General features: G+C 33.3%; 1 protein-coding gene across 7 annotated transcripts in view; it reads left to right on the forward strand.

Moving 5' to 3' along the window:
• LOC138708201 (mucolipin-3-like) overlaps nucleotides 1–16989 on the forward strand; it is a 46979-nt gene that overhangs the window by 7709 nt on the left and 22281 nt on the right. For all 7 annotated transcript variants that reach the window (XR_011334622.1, XM_069838510.1, XM_069838506.1 and 4 more), the window contains exons 5-12: nucleotides 407–600; nucleotides 710–806; nucleotides 4142–4260; nucleotides 6112–6261; nucleotides 10049–10156; nucleotides 10336–10458; nucleotides 13940–14146; nucleotides 16461–16603. Coding sequence is in view for 6 of the 7 variants with exons in the window: in XM_069838510.1 (XP_069694611.1) it covers nucleotides 407–600; nucleotides 710–806; nucleotides 4142–4260; nucleotides 6112–6261; nucleotides 10049–10156; nucleotides 10336–10458; nucleotides 13940–14146; nucleotides 16461–16603 (1141 nt within the window). In the remaining variant the exon portion in view is untranslated. The remainder of the gene's footprint in view (nucleotides 1–406; nucleotides 601–709; nucleotides 807–4141; nucleotides 4261–6111; nucleotides 6262–10048; nucleotides 10157–10335; nucleotides 10459–13939; nucleotides 14147–16460; nucleotides 16604–16989) is intronic.

Below are 16989 nucleotides of genomic sequence, written 5' to 3' on the forward strand. Positions count from 1 at the left end.
CATTCTTGGACAATTATGAGTATATGCAAGGCATACCAAAAGCCTAATCTAACCTGTCACTGATTCGATCTTACAAAAGCTCTCTTTTTCTTTGTGATCAGTAAGGAAATGCACGAAAATGAGATGTTTGTACTGCACGCCCTTGTCACCTACCCTTTTCACTTCAGTGAAGTGATCCTACCCATCACAACGTCTGCCATACTCTGCTTCCACAGCAACTTTCCACCCTTACTTCGGTGCAAAATTGGTGTTGACACTCAATTTTTGTTTGTTATATATGACTGGACTAGAAGCCAAGTACATAAAGACATTTGTAACTTAATGTGGTAATGCAATTTTGAGGAAATACAAGTTTACTTTAGTAAATAATAAATTTATGTGGCTTAATAATGTAATTATTTTACAGGATGTCTGAATCTTACTGTAGCACCGAATGTAACTGCAAAAAGTTACTCCATCAAAGAGTTTCTGAAAGAATATAGTATAAATATAAATTTCTCTGCTCTTGTTAAGGCAGTGATGACGTTTTCAGTCAAAACTGTGAACTTTAAAGCTGCTGGACCATTAACACCACCAGATTGCTACAAGTTCAACATCAAAGTAAGTCTGTTTGTATGCATTATCAGCACTGTGCTCATTGGTTACAGATGGCATTAGAGGATAGAGAAATATATCTACATATTTTCGATATGTGATAATACTTTTGCAGATTACTTTTGATAATGAGGATCATGATGGACAAATGTTGTTGTCACTAGATGCTGATGCAGTACGTCTATACTGCAAAGGTGATGTGGAGTATGTAGGTAAGAGTTTTCTTTCGTCTATTTAAATTCATATTGTGTTCAAAATTTTTTCAGTATTTATGTGATTAATTGAATCTTAGAAAATATTAGAGAATAAATTATCAAAAATCTTTCTTTCAACACTTCTATATGCAATTGAACTTGCTGTATGTGCTAGGAGACATACGACATACACAGTTTTGTCAATTTTTTTAATGTGAAGTAACTACTGTACTTGACATATTTGAATACTACATACACAGTGTGAGAAAAATTCCACTTCCAGATCACCACCATTGCAACAATAACTGCTACTACCACTGCCATTGTTGATGCCAGTAACAATTTCTATCATAAAAACCACCTCTACTAATAACAGTTATAGCACCAGTGCTACTGCTGCTATTGTTACTATTGCTACTGTTACTACTATTACCACTACTACTGATAACGAGCACATATGACTATAGTGTCAACACAAGCTAGTTGGAGGTGCAGCTACACTTGCTGACAGTTGCCATGATGTTGTTACGAAAACATTAGCTCCAGCTTAGCACACGGGCAGTTTGTGTTACTACTTAACTTTTTTCTTGAAACTTGCAGGAATACTACAGAAACATCGGCCCCACTATTCATTAAAATTGTAAATCCATTTTTTGTCTATCACATAGAGGGGTGGGTTTGTGGCAGTTATTTGAGCAGCAGAATTGGCCATTTGTTCAGCTGCAGTGTCATGGAGTAACGGTTGGCCTGCCTGACCGTGAAACGAGTGGGCTCGGGTTCAAATCCTGATTGGGACAAGTTACTTGATTGAGATTTTTTTCAGAGTTTTCCCTCAACCCATTAAGACCAAATGCTGGGTAACTTTTGGCATTGGACCTTGGACTTATTTCGCTGGCATTGTCACCTTCATCTGACTCAAATGCTAGATAACCATAGCAGTGGATAAAGCATCGTAAAATAACCCTAAATAACAAATTTAAGAAAATTCTATAGCAAAGAAATTTATTATTTCAATAAAAGGCTTACCATTTCTATATGGCTAAGGGGATTAGCTTTTTGTCTAAATGAAACTGGTGTATATATCTGCAGTGCTCGGGAAAAGTGACATAAGTCAGTTTCCACAAACCTTTTTGATAATTTATTGACAGCTTACGGAACATCTGCTCGCTTGGAAAAAAATACGTATTTCTCCCATTACAATAATTTATACAGAAAAAAAATCAAATCGACATAAACCAGTGTAAGTTGTCACTAAATTATTAAAAAAGGTTTGTGGAAACTGACTTACGTCACTTTTCCCAAGCACTGCAGATATATGACGAGAAAGAGAACGGGTAGGGTATCATTGATAACGTAACATGTGTTAAGGAACAATTTGCGTTATTAATTGAAATCAAATGATTCAACCTATGAAGCATTATTGTACGTTAACATTGTTTATTGAAATAGTGGTAATAAAAGGTCAAAGTGCTTTTTAAATATCTTATAATTTATTTATTGCCATTCTGTATTTTGAAAATATATCAATTTAAACAACCTCTATATGTGTATATGATTTATCGATTACAGTTCTATTTTTACTAAAATTGCGAGCTTAGCATTCTTGTGTTACGAAAGAAAAAAAAACTGACTATTTCAGAAAATTAGAAATGTCTGAGATTTTTATAACATGGGATCCTCTATGTATAATATAGTAGCAATCTTACGATATTTTGGTAGTAACAAGTTTGCTTTGGGTACTTCAGAATGGTTTCACCCTGTCCAATGCTTAACACACTTATGTCGACTCTATGGTCTTCTTTGCTCACTGACTAATATCATTACTACTGTTATCATCCATTCCACCATTATCACCACTGTTAACACCACCACTACTACTATCTTAGCTCCATATCTACCACTAATATTGCTGAAACTGCTTTCATTATAGAGAAACCTAGTAGTTACTACTTTATTGTAAGTGCAAGCATCACAACCACTACTGCTGTTGCTCTTGTGTACTACAGCTGATACTACCATTACTACCACTACAATTATTACTACCATCATTAGCATTATTTCTAATGTCACCAATAGTAATTCTAGCTGCGTCATAAGTTCGACAACTAGTGTCACCACTATATTTTCAACATTACAGATATTACTGCTTATATTATTGCTGCTACTACGAGGGTCATTCTGAAAGTAATGCCTCCTATTTATTTTCATGGAAACTACAACAGATACAGAGAGCATAATAACACAGTTGAATAGAGCAAGATTTCTGCTACATACAGTTATTTTTTCACATAGTTATCATTCTTTATGCATTTTTTCAGCAATTAACAAGAGCCTGCATGCCATGCTCGTAAAAATCTGAACCAGCAGAGGCATGCCACTTTCTTACAGTTGCGAAGACATTCTTGTCTGGAAAATTTATCCACATTGTATATCCTTCACAGGCTCAAAGAGATGGAAGTCGAAAGGCTCTAAACCCGGACTAAACAGTGGATGTGGTAGGACAGTCCAGCCAAATTTTGCAATGTGCTTGGTGGTCGTGAAACTGGTATAGGGCCTGCATTATCTTGTTGCAAGCGAAAGGTTTTCTTCTCTGACCTAACTCTGGAAATTCGAGCTTTCAGCTTAGCCAGCGTCATCTTGTAACATTCAGTTTTCACAGTTTCTCCAGGCTCCAGGACATTCAAAAGAATCACTCCGTGTATCCCAAAGGACTGTCATTGTTGCCACTGTTGAAACGCACTACCCACCACCTCACTGTGCTCGCATCCACTGTATGGTCTCCATACAAATTCAGCAAGCGTCAATGGATGTTGATGGGTGCAGTTTGTTCAGCAGTAAGGAATTCAAGAACACATTTCTGTTTTCTACGCACCTCTGTCAGACACCATTTTGGTAGACTGCCCTGCTGCTGCTATTTGTCACACAACAAACCAAATTAACAAGACAATAGTGTGAAGGTACAACCTTTATTACAACACCATTAACATCCTGCTCAGATATTATAGTTCAACACAAAAATTTAGGAGGCATTAATTTCGGAATGACCCTCGTACTAATCTGCTGTTGCTACTATTACTGCTACCCCTACCCCCACCCCCACCACCACATCATTTGCAACTCGTTAAAAATTAGATTTGACTTTTTATCATGTGGTCTTAATTTTTAAAGTGTTGAGATTGGAGTTAATCAAGTGGAGGATTTGAACTTTTTTCTTATGAATCTTTCCTCAATATGCAAATTTGAGAGTTCGAAAACTGTCTTTGTAATAGGTTATGATTTTCAAATAACTTTCTATATTGTTGTTGTCATTGGTCCTTCAGTTCTTATCTAAAAAGATGTAATTTTTATTACAGCTGATAATCGCTTGGATTCCATACTCCGTAGCATTCTGAATTCACTGGTAATCGTGATCTGTAGTATTTCTTTGATTTTGTGTAGTCGAGCTATTTACAGAGCTCAACAATTGAAAAAGGTATGTGTAAGTTGTTTCCAGTAACTTCATTTTGATGCATTACAAACTATGTTCAATGTACAAAAGTTGTGAATGAGGAATTCCAATACTTTCCTTTGTTGTCTGTTTTTTTTTTTTTTAAATCTAAATGGGTAAAAGCGTTTCACTTTAATATAAATTTCATTAATGTGCACTTATGAAAAACTCTTAATTTTACAGAAAATCTATTAAAATCTATTCATAGATTTTCTTTTATTTTACTTTTTCATTGTACGAAATATAAGAGAAATGTGTAATTCTGCAAAAAAAAATTATTTCATGATTTTCACGGAATTCCACATTTTCAGAATTTTTATAAGAAATAGTGGTTTTGGAAAATCTCTGTCTTTTGATTTCTCTTAAAGAGCTGGACAAATTTAATCTAACTTCTGCATGTGGAATTCAGGGACAAAGCCTGTGGAATATAATTTCGACAAGAATTTAATGCACCTATCTTTTTTAGGATACAAATTTGCGAGTTTCTTTAAATCGTTTTTAGTGTCTTTTCTTGAATATGCTTCTTACATAAAATTATTTGACAAATGTAACAGTGCAGATAAGTGTCTAATTTAGTCCCCCCCCCCCACAAGAAATATTATTACATGCAAAATTGTCTCCTAATAAAATATGCTTGGGAAAAAAATTTTATGAATGAAAAATATGTGCACAAATTACTTTTGGTGTAATGAGTCATTATGGAAATAGATCAAAAAGGAATTGTTAGGGTTGTCCTAAGGTCACAATCCATTATGTAGAAAATGTTCACCAAAATTAATGATATTGGATAAACTGTTAAATAACAAATGCAGTACAGCACCAAAGTTTCGATCATAAAGTAGTTTAACTAGTCAAATTAAAATTTTGTTTCTGGTGCAAACATATCCAAACCTCCCCTTTTACATAAAATTTCCGGCCATTTGCACTCCTTCCTTTTGATGCAAATTTTTCTATGTATAGCATGCACTTACCTTTTTTTTTCTTAGCTTGCATTTTTGTCTGATCTGAAAAATGAAAAATACAACATAAGCTGTATATACAGGGTGTTTCACGAGGATTTACCGTCACTTGCGGAGCTTATTTCCGAAGATATTCTGAGCAAAAATGTCATACAAACATTTGTCCTAATCTCAATATTTTCAGAGTTACACTAATTTGAAGTTGTTAGTAAAATACCTTTTTTCTTTAGTTTTAAGGGTAAAAAATATTACAAATAGAGAATGAACTATTAAGAAGTGTCATTTTTTTTAATTGGCTAGTGTTGTGAAGGTAAAAACATGTTGATAATTGCATTGTACAGATTTCGATTTTCAATTTTTCATTCTTACGCACTTATCACAAAAATTGTTACAAATCATACGACTTTAGGAACTTGATTCTTTACAGTTTAATTATGCATCCTAATGTACAGTCTTAAAGAATTTACAAGAGTGGCGTGATTTGTGACAATTGTTGTGATAAATATGTAACAAAATGTAATTCTTTAGTTAAAAATCGAAAAAAAAAAAACTGTACAAACCAACTGTGCAATTCAGAACACATTTTTAGCTTCAGATTATTACCTAATTACAGAAATGACAGTCCTGAATAGTTCATTCTTATTTGTAATATTCTTTTACCTTAAAACTAAAGAATATTGATATTTTACAAACAACTTCAAATTAGTATAATTCTGAAAATATTGAGATTAGGACAAATGTTTATATAACATTTTTTGCTCAGAATGTATACAGAAATAAACTTCGTAAGGAACGGTAAATCCTCGTGAATTGCCCTGTATACTTTTCCTATCAAGGGGAAGGTAATGCGAGTAAATGGATGTGTATTCTGTTTCAGATAACAGTACTATTTTTTGAAAGAACATACAAGAGAGATTTGAGTGTTGAAGGACGATTGGAATTTTTGAACTTATGGTATATAATGATAATTGTAAATGATATCTTGATTATACTGGGTTCTGCAATTAAAGAACAAATAGAAAGGAAGGTAAGTTGCGACCACAATTTATACCGGGTTTGGAACATACTTTGAGGCATGATAGGATTTGTTAAAAGGGAAAATTTTTGCTTATGAACTCATACCTTCCTGTACCTTCAAGTACGCCAACAATGTGTGCAGGTCTGTGATCGTTTTTCTTCCTGGCGTACCGTGGGTGCAGGTGTACCACAGGGCTCAGTTCTTGGACCTCTACTTTTTACGATCTACATAAATGACATATCACAATCTATTGAACACTGTAGACATATCCTATTTGCTGACAACTTACAAATATATATCTCTGCACATATATCGGGACTAAATTACGCAATAAATGAAGTAAACAACGACATAAAATCAATTATTTCATGGACGAAAAAATTTGGACTAAAATTGAACTCAGAGAAGTCACAGGCAATTATAATGAGACATCAGTGACTTTTAAGTAAATTAAACACAGGTGACTTATCTCCTGTTAAAATTAATGGAACTGTTATCCCTTACAGTGATAGAGTAAAAAATCTAGGAATTTATGTGGACAAAAACTTAAGTTGGAATACTCAAATCACACACACATGTAAAATAATTTTTATGATAATTCACACACTAAAAAGAATTTGAAATTTCCTTCCGTTGGTTCTCAAGAAGAATTTAGTACAGTCGCTCTTGATGCCTCATTTTAATTACTGTGACACTCTCTACACTGACCTTAACATGAGACTGACAGACAGACTACAGCGTGTTCATAATGCATGTGTTCGATTTATTTGCAACGTCTCTAGATCTGACCGTATCACACCTTCACTAAATATGCTGTCCTGGGTCCGTCTCAAAGAGCGAGAAACTATTCACTCTCTCACTTTACTCTTCAATATTCTTCAAGCCTCTAACCCTAGCTACCTAGCTTCTCGTTTTCAACATTTGTCCTCATATCACGAAATAGATACTCGCTCACAACACCATATCACACTTTCCATTCCTAAACACAGAACATCCTTCTACTCTTCATCTTTCACCGTCTCTGCAGCTCATCTCTGGAACTCTACCACAACATGTCAGAGGCTGTCGGACAATGTCTAGTTTCAAAAATAAACTAAAATTGCACTTTTTCAATTCAGATTCCTTTCAGTTATAAGCCCTTTTCTCTGTGATAGTTTTGTAAAAATACATATAATTCTTTTCCTTCCTTTCCCCTTTTTTGTTCTCTTGATCACCAGAATTTATTATCATATCCTTTTTATTGTGAATTTTATTTAATTTTCGTATTTTTTTCTTTTTTATTATTACTTTATTATATTGCATGATGATATATTTTTCCTTACGTTTTCCATATTAACTATTTGTGCTAAATGAGTTGCTTTTACTATATTCCAATGTATTTTGCTTTCTTCTTTTCTATAATAATAAGATTTATTAAACACAATGTGTACATTGTTACATTTTAGTCAAAAGTTGCCTTCTTTTGCGTAGAACGTTAGTGTCTCAGTCCTTGCTTGGCAGGTTAGTATATGATACTGACTGCAGCTGTGCCCACAGAGGTGGTATCCTCGTTTGGCACAGATCCTATGGTGGAACCCGTGGGCCGCCGTCCTCGTGAAGACGTAACGTAGCTCGAAGTTAGGCTTCTTCCATTCTTCCGTGTACATGGCTGGCGTCTGAAGGAATTCCTGGTCCACGTCTGCTGCTTTTTCTTCTCTGTCCCTAACGTGGGCCTCATATGCTGGTGTAGGTTGAAGGCCGTTGCTCGTCATCAGCTCTCTTACGAAGAAATCCGTGTCCATTAATAGGTATACCAGCCTCGTTTGCGTTGTTCTTGACACTTGAAGAGCTCTTTTTAGGTATGACGCTTTCACGGCTTCTAGCTTCTTTAGGTTTGCTGAGGTTAAGTGAACCCATATCTTTTTCAGCGCGTAGCTAACTATTGGAGCGATCTTGATGTAGAAGAGGCGCAGGGCTGTGGTCGTGGAGAGCTTTTCGAGCTTCTTTATGTCGTACGTAGCCTTGATCGCCGCCGAGCATCTTTCTTCTATGTGCTTAGTAAATGACTTGCCTGTCACTGTCTTTTTTTCTATTATGGTATTATTTTCATGTTGTTTAGTGTCGATTTTATTATGCTATTATTATTTTTTTTGTAATATGTTAGTATTCTGTTCTTTAACTTTTTGTTAAATTTTCACTGCTTGTATACTTTGTAACCTGGTAGAGTGTAAGAGAAGGCCCTATGGCCTTAACTCTGCCAGTATAAATAATAATAATAATAATAATAATAATAATAATAATAATAATATTATTATTATTATTATTATTATTATTATTATTATTATTATTATTATTATTATTATTATTATTATTATTATTATTATTATTATACCTGATGATTCTCCATGCTTAAAGTATCACTTTTATCAATAGTCATTAAGTAACTCCTTTCATTCAGGATTGTAGATGGTAATTCATGGATGGTGAGGATGAAGTTATTGCTCATATAACACCTTTTACACAATGCTATGTGCTGTTCTCATGGTATAAGTTCTAGATACATGTTAGTGGATGGTTCTTAAACTATAGGATTTAATATTGATTCCTCAAATCCTAGGGTTTTGCTGATTTCGACTAAAGTGTAGCGACAATAATTACGCTGTACATACCTTGTTTCCCCTCATGTAATTGTGAATTTTTTCAAAGGTAGTGTGTGCTAGGCTATGTCTGAATATCTTTCACAATGAGGACATTTGGTTCCTCTGCTGTTACCACGGGTTTCTCCATTAACGAAAGGGATTTCAGAAAGTTCTGCATTTGAAATGCTTCATTTTAATTACTGAAGAGCAAAGGTAAAATCAAACTTGATATCTTTGTTCATGTAACATTGTGCGCAAGAAATACATCAACAGTTTATGTTTATGTAAACTAATCTTATGGTTATGCAATCAATTCTAGAGCCATGTAAAAATTGGGATGCCAAGTATGAGGGTCTTTGGTGAAAGTTATTCCTTGTGACATCTTTCTTCATTTCGCGAAGTTTGTAACAAATTCACTTTATATTTGAGAGATGGCAATAGTATGATTAAATTCATGATGGTAATGTATTACTAGTTAACTCTTGAAAAAAAAAAAAGGAATTCATAATTTTCATATAAATTCATGAAAATTAAACGAAATAAATAAATATTAACGAAACTGTAACTAACTATAGACTGTATTTGTTATGTTACATATTAAGTGAGAATTAAATGTAATTAAAACTCACGCACAACAAATCCTTACATATGGCAGTGAGGTGTGGATCATGAGTAGAGCAGAGAAAGGAAGGCATAAGCAGTGGAAATGAGGCATACAGTGAGAAGAAGTACCGGTTATTACCACAGAAGAAATGAGGACATACTCGAATTAAAAATAGATTCGATTATTGAACACATAAATCAACATAGACAACTGGAAAGAATGTTGCTAGAATGTCCTATACTCACTTGCCAAAACGAATCTTATCATAATATGTTACAAGAGGTCACAGAAACTTAGAAAGATCTAAGAATATGGTGAATAGATGCTGTAGCATACCAGTAGCTCTAGTATGTGAGATGATGATGATGATGATGATGATGATGATGATGATGACGATGACGATGACGACGACATAATAAATGGTTCTTGTACAAAATGAGATGATGCAGGTTGATTGTTTTTGCTAAGTTCATAGTGATGTGTCAGTTATGAGTACAATCTTTGTTCATTTTTGGTTAATGGAATTAATTTTAGGATTATTAAGTTTGTAAAGGGATTAATTAAATTTTTGCAGCAATTTACTGGTGATCAGTGGAACATTTGCAGTGTTTTTCTGGGTACAGGCAATCTGCTTGTATGGTTCGGTGTCCTCAGATACCTAGGCTTCTTCAAAACATACAATGTAAGTAACATGCAGTAAATATATACATAAACAAAGATTTTCACCCCAAACAAATTAAAACTCTGTTACATATTTCATCACTTAATAGGTGAGTAGATACAATGATTGGAAGATTGTCTTCGCTGACCATTTTGTAAATTATAAGGTCCTCACCTCGAAATAATTTTTTTAAATTTCAGGTCGTAATTTTGACTCTTAAAAAGGCAGCTCCAAAGGTTGCGAGATTTCTTCTTTGTGCACTATTGATCTACGCTGGATTTACATTTTGTGGTTGGCTCATATTGGGACCCTATCATATGAAGGTATGTGCTAGCAATATAATTAGAAAGTATGTATTGTATTATATTTAAAACTTCTATTTCGTATACTGTACAGTAGGTTACAGAATTGTAATGGAATGTACACAAAAAGTGATTTCAAGACTTAAAAAGATTTTCACTCATAGCAAATATTGTCGGACCATCGGATCTGTGCCCCTTCAGCACCGTTGTCGTTCTTGAAAAATTTAATGCCTGTACTCACTCCATTCCACCCGCTTTCCTCCCACCACATCAAACAGCAGGCCACGAACCTTGCCGGATAGGGATGTTGCCAAACTTCTGACAAACGGTGACATAAATAACTGGTCCTCCATGCTACAATATCGTTTCTTTCAATCAAAATAAATCTTGTATTTCTACAATTCTTAAACCTAAATCCCATGTCTCGAATCACTTTCCGTAGCATTTCCCTCCAACCTTGGAAATTATTGCTTCTCTCGCAACCTTCAGTAATTTCTTCAATGTCGGAACTTCTTTCTGCACGGTATAAAATTCTTCTATCTTTCTTCTTAAAATATATATCAGTTCATATCAGCTACAAGAATTAAAGGTTCCCATGGTCTGTTCTTCACTGGTGATTCTAGCTTTTCATCTCCTGCACAGACTCCCTCTCTCGTGATTTTCTTTATTAGGCGCTCTGACCTGTCTATATAAATTACATAACATGTTGTATTAGTATTAGTTAAGTAAGTAATTTCAATACGTAGTCAATTGAAATAAAATAATCGTCACCAGTGATCGCAGCTGCCTTATTTATAGGAAAGAGATATTGACCTGTTTGTTTCTCTTCATCGCAAAATGCTATTACATACTTGCTTAATAATATTTCTTGCGCCACTCCGTGCTACAGTGTTCATGTTGAGTTGACAACACTGGACTGTAAGTGCAAATAAACTGTCCTGCAAGAAGGCTCAAAATTGTGAGTAGTGGGGGAGAGAAATGGAGAGAGATAGAAAAGAGAGACGTAGGAATGCAGGGAGAGAAATGAATTACCGAGGGTGAGTAGGAATTAGGGTTCAGTTCGCATATCTTACGGGGGCACAGATCCGTTGGTCCGACAATATGAGTTGATATTGCATGACTCTTTGTGAAGGGGAAGAAAACATAGATTATCACGTTTCTAATATTATGCTTGTTGATGGATCAAATGCTGAGAGTAAGTTGCTTATCATTTTCAATTTATAATTTTACTTTCTTTTTTTTTTCTGTTAAGATTCTTATTGGAATATATTAAAAAAATGTTTATAAAATTGAATCTTGACTGCAGCAAAATAGTTTATAAAATTGATTCTTGACTGCAATTTAGATTGTATTATTTTAACTCTCGCAACCTACCTCTTCTGTAATTGCATATAACCTATCTCAGATCTTTTCTTATTCCTGAAAATTTTTAGTAATTAAATCACTTTTGTGGTGAATAATATAGATGGAGATATTTATTTTAATCAGTAAACACTTTTCCAAAATGAACCTATTTATTCTCAATGAAAACTATATGCCTTTGGGAAGAATTAAAAAGAAAAATCGTTTACTAGAAACATGCATGATTCATTTCAGTTTGTGTTCCTTTCATGTGAATTAATGCATATTGCATAGTATTTCTTTCAACTTATTTTACAAAGGAAACCTATTTATTTTCATTGTCACACCACTTGTTGACTTTCCTACTGTTCTTGAACAGAAGGCACTAGTGTCCTGCAGTGTTCGAATATGAGAGAGGCAACCAAGCCATTACAAATTCAATCTTATTTTGTATGAAAAACTAATCACACGACCAGTGCTAAAATCCTTAAGCCAGTGGTTTTCAGCCTTTTTGAGTCTGTGGCTCCTGTGACCAACTATATTGTTTCCCTCACCTGTAGGATGTCTTGCAAAGATAGCGATGTTTTTAAGGGAGAGTTTTGAAAAAGCCTTTTAAAAATATGTGATCAGAAAAGACCTAGACAGGTTGCAAGAGTTAAATAATGGTGAAATTTTAATTGCACATTTGTCATCATACTTTTTAAGCAAAAATTGCTAAATGATTAGCTTTTTTAAGATTCACATTATTTTATGTAGAATTCATATAGGCCTACAACATATGTATATCAATTGTGTACTTGGATTACTTAACTCAGTCTGGCTGATCTCTGGCTATTGTATTGTATTGTATTTATTAACATTCCGTTGTATTCATACATTGCTTTACAGCTAGAATATGGAACAAGTCAAAAAACTTAATACTATTATAAAGTCTTAATTTATAATCACAGTCTAGATGAAATATATATATATATATATATATACAGACGAGATTTACAATATAGTCTACTAGTACAACACATAGTTTTAGTATTAATTTCATGAAGTGTTATTGAATATCATGAATTCACCTACAGAATAGAAGGCATGAGAAATTAGGTACTTCTTTAATTTGGCCCTAAATAATCTTATGTTTTGAGTTTCATTTTTTATATCGATAGGGAGACTATTAAAAATTTTTGCTGCCATATAACGCACTCCTTTTTGATAGCTAGTGAATTTACGAAAATTAAATTGTATAGAATTGTTTAATAACAACATGGTATTCGGTTAGGTTATGTTTGTTTGTGTCTATATGTAGATGGGTGTGAAGCAAATTGAATTTCTCATTTGTAAGGAAGGGTGTGATTTTTCGATATTAATGATATATGCGAAGTGTGTTAAAAGTTTAATTTTACGCATCGAAATTTCAAATTCCTTAATGAAAGTCCATGATTAAGTAAAACACCTATAAACGTGAATTTTCGCGAAATTGATAGAAATCCACGAAATTACTTCACAATCACGATATTTTCAACAACAAAAAAACAGGTTTTATGAAGAATTTGCACGAAAAATAACTTTCTTCCAAATAAAACGTGAAAATTTCCATTGTTATATAATATACATGAATATTTCTACATATTTGATTGTTCAGCATTACATGGCTGTGATATTTAGCAACGATGTATGCCAGGGAGCAGTGCAAGCAGACAATTGTTGCTTCTCTTTACACAACTCCCTTCGTGGGATCAAGAAGGCAGTGCTGTCACCCCATCACACTCAAATGAAATTTAATTGTGAATTTAATTAATTATGCAATTTTCTGTTTGAAAGGGATTGTTTCAATAATAATTTTAAAAAGATGTTATTATATTTTAAGTTTCTTTGAGGTGCAAAGTATGCGCGAAATTGCTTGTTTTTTTTTTTTTTTTTTTTTTTTTGCGGAATTAAAAAAAATTAAACCATTTTAATCACTGATATCAGGGTAAAATAATCACCATAAAATCACACTCCTACTCATTAGTCATATGTAGGTTATATTGAACTACATGAATTTGAAACTCAAACTGTATACTCGTTTTTAATGTGTGGAACCTTAATGTGTGCTGTAATTTGATGAATCTTATGTTCGGATGTGGTACTATTACCAGTAATTAGCATAAACTTATTTCTTCCACAGTTTCGGTCATTGGCTAGCACATCGGAGTGCTTATTCTCACTCATCAATGGAGATGATATGTATGCAACATTCTCAATCATGTCTTTCAAATCACCGATGCTCTGGTGGTATAGTCGCATATACCTTTACTGTTTCATCTCCCTCTACATTTACGTCGTGCTCAGTTTGTTCATTTCAGTCATCATGGATGCCTATGAAACAATAAAGGTAAATGTGTATGTATCTCTTGTGTTAGAAATAGAATTTAAAATTACATTTCACGTAATCTCTTTCTCTCTTCGTATTATCCTGAACAGTTACATTTTAATGAACATCCAAAATTTAGAAGTATGTCTTCCCCATTTTTTTTCTAAACCCTCCAGCAGCAGATATTTAAATTATCAATTGACCTCAGTTGTTAAGGTGTATACAGTTTCTAAAGAATTATTTAAGTTAACCCAGTGGACTTTACATTTGTTAAGTCCTTCTTGCTGAATTTCTGTAACTGTGGTGCTCTTAGGTTTCCTGGTGTATACAGTTTCTTTGGAATTATCCATTGCTGTTTTCTTAGCCAATTTGTCAGCTAATTCATTTTCGAAAATCTCATTGTGGGCTTTAACTCATGCTAAATGTATCATCCAGTGTTGTTCTTTAAGCCTTCTGATCTTTTCGTCTCCTCCTCCTCCTCCTCCTCCTCCTCCTCCTCCTGCTTCTTCTTCTTCTTTTTCTTATCATCATCATCATCATCATCATCATCATCATCATCATCACTATTGTTATTAATTTTAAAATTATTATTAATTTAATGTAATTTTAAAAATCATATCTTAATTTTCTTAAAATCAGTTTTGACTCTCATAACTATAGAATAATAATTCTCGGTGATTTCATTGCTTCTGGTATGAAATGGTCATCTGGTTGTTGCGCTAATAATATACTTTACTACGCCAGAAATAAGACACAAGAGTTATTTTCATCAATTATTTGTGTATATCTGTAGTTCAATTAGTATAATATGTAGCTACTTGGTGATGTATGCAATGGAGTGGGAAAGGAATTGGCCACCCTACTCCATTATCTCCTGGCCTAGTTTTTTCATAGGTGGTACATTGTTGGTATTTCTTGTGAGGTTCAGACCTGTCTTTGGACAGTTGGCTAAACAACAACAACTACACCAGAATTAAGACACAGGAGTTATTTTCATCATTTTGTTTTATCGGACTTCAAAAAATTAACTTAACAATTAGCAGTAACCTACTAGACATATTGTTAGTTTTTTTTTTTATATACAAATGTAACTGAGAATGATGTTAATCTGGCCACTCATTCTCTAGCTCTTCAGGATAACTATCATCCATCCTTTCAATAAATCTGGAAGTTAAACTATCTTATTCCACTCGTAGTCAACAAAGCGTCTTCCTAAATAATGCTCAAAGTGATTACCTGAATCTTTGCACATGTCTTTATAATTATGATTGGGATTATGTGTATAAGACAGTTGACGTAAATGTAGCAACTAATTCACTCTATATTATTAACAAAAACATCATATCTCGGGCAGTTCCAGTCACTAAAGTTAAAAGGTTTAACATAAAAAGTTTGCGAAAGAGTGATAATTTTCCCTCTGTATTAATCAATAATGATAAACACGTTAGTGAAAAAAAAAAAAAAAAAAAAAAAAAACATTGTCAACGCATTTGCGAATCAATTCATATCTATTCAGAAAAAAAAACATGACCTTATAACCTTACTTTTGAAAACAAGAATATGAATTAGAGAGCCCACCTATACCTAAAGTAACACATGAAGATGTTAAGAAAGGCAAAAGAAATTATGTAAGTAATTACAGATATACCTCAATTCTAAATAATTTCTAAAAAATTTTCGAAACCATTATTCACAAACATATTTCCTTTTATGTGAAAAACAAAATAAATTTTACACAACATGAATTTTCTAAATCTAAATCCACTACAACTACTCTGGGCTCTTATTTGAATGAGATTTCATCATCATCATCATCATCATCATCATCATCATCACCACTGTTATTGTTTTTACTATTATTGTTATTGTTGAATTTAATGCTTTGCATTTTGATGGAAATTGGTCTGTCATGTATATTACGTAAGTATTTTTGTTGAATTCTGAACAGAAAGGAAGTTAATGAATGACAATATTAACATTTTGAGTTGCCCTTGGTAGCGTAGTTGGTATAGCGCTGGCTTTCTATGCTCGTGGTTGCGGGTTCGATCCCTGCTGAGGTCGATGGCATTTAAGTGTGTTTCAATGCGACAGACTCATGTCAGTAGATTTACGGGCATGTAAAAGAACTCCTGCAGGCCAAAATTCTGGCACACCAGCGACACTGATATAACCTCTGCAGTTGCAAGCATCATTAAATAACCCATAATTTTTTTTAACATTTTGATAGTTACGGTAATTATAAAAAAGTGTTATAAGTAGGTTAATTGAAAAAGATTCCACAGTTTTCAGTCTGTAAGTGTTAACTCAACATTCTTCATCATTTTTTTTTATACAGTTATATTACAAAAGCGGTTTTCCAAAGAGTGATCTTCAAACATTTGTGGCAGCATGTACTGATGATGCATCCAGTGGTATCTATCGAAGTGAATCTTCTAATTCAATTGGAGAATTGATAGAAAATATATGTTGCTGTAAAAAGTAAGTACATTTTCTCGAAACAAAACATATGCATGCTAATAAATGTGTTAAGAGATTGTGTAGCGTTCATAATGATACTTCTTTTTCGTCATGTTTTGAACTAAAACTTAATTAGTAGTCATAAATAACTGGTTTCATTTAAATTAATTGTACTGATAAACAAATGTTCTTATAATTGGGAATCATCCAGTCATGAAGAAAAGGGAGAATATTTTTCAATTCATATTTCTTCCTTCACTAAATATAGGTTTTAAAGAATTAAAGGATGCAGATGACTTGGACGACTATTAATTATAATATGAATAGTTTCGCATCTTGTATAGAAATTTCAATTGACAATTCTTTTAAAGTTTTATTCGTTGTGTTATTTTATAACCAGTCTGAAA

The sequence above is a fragment of the Periplaneta americana genome, chromosome 10 (genome assembly GCF_040183065.1).
Source record: "Periplaneta americana isolate PAMFEO1 chromosome 10, P.americana_PAMFEO1_priV1, whole genome shotgun sequence".
Lineage (NCBI taxonomy): Eukaryota > Metazoa > Arthropoda > Insecta > Blattodea > Blattidae > Periplaneta > Periplaneta americana.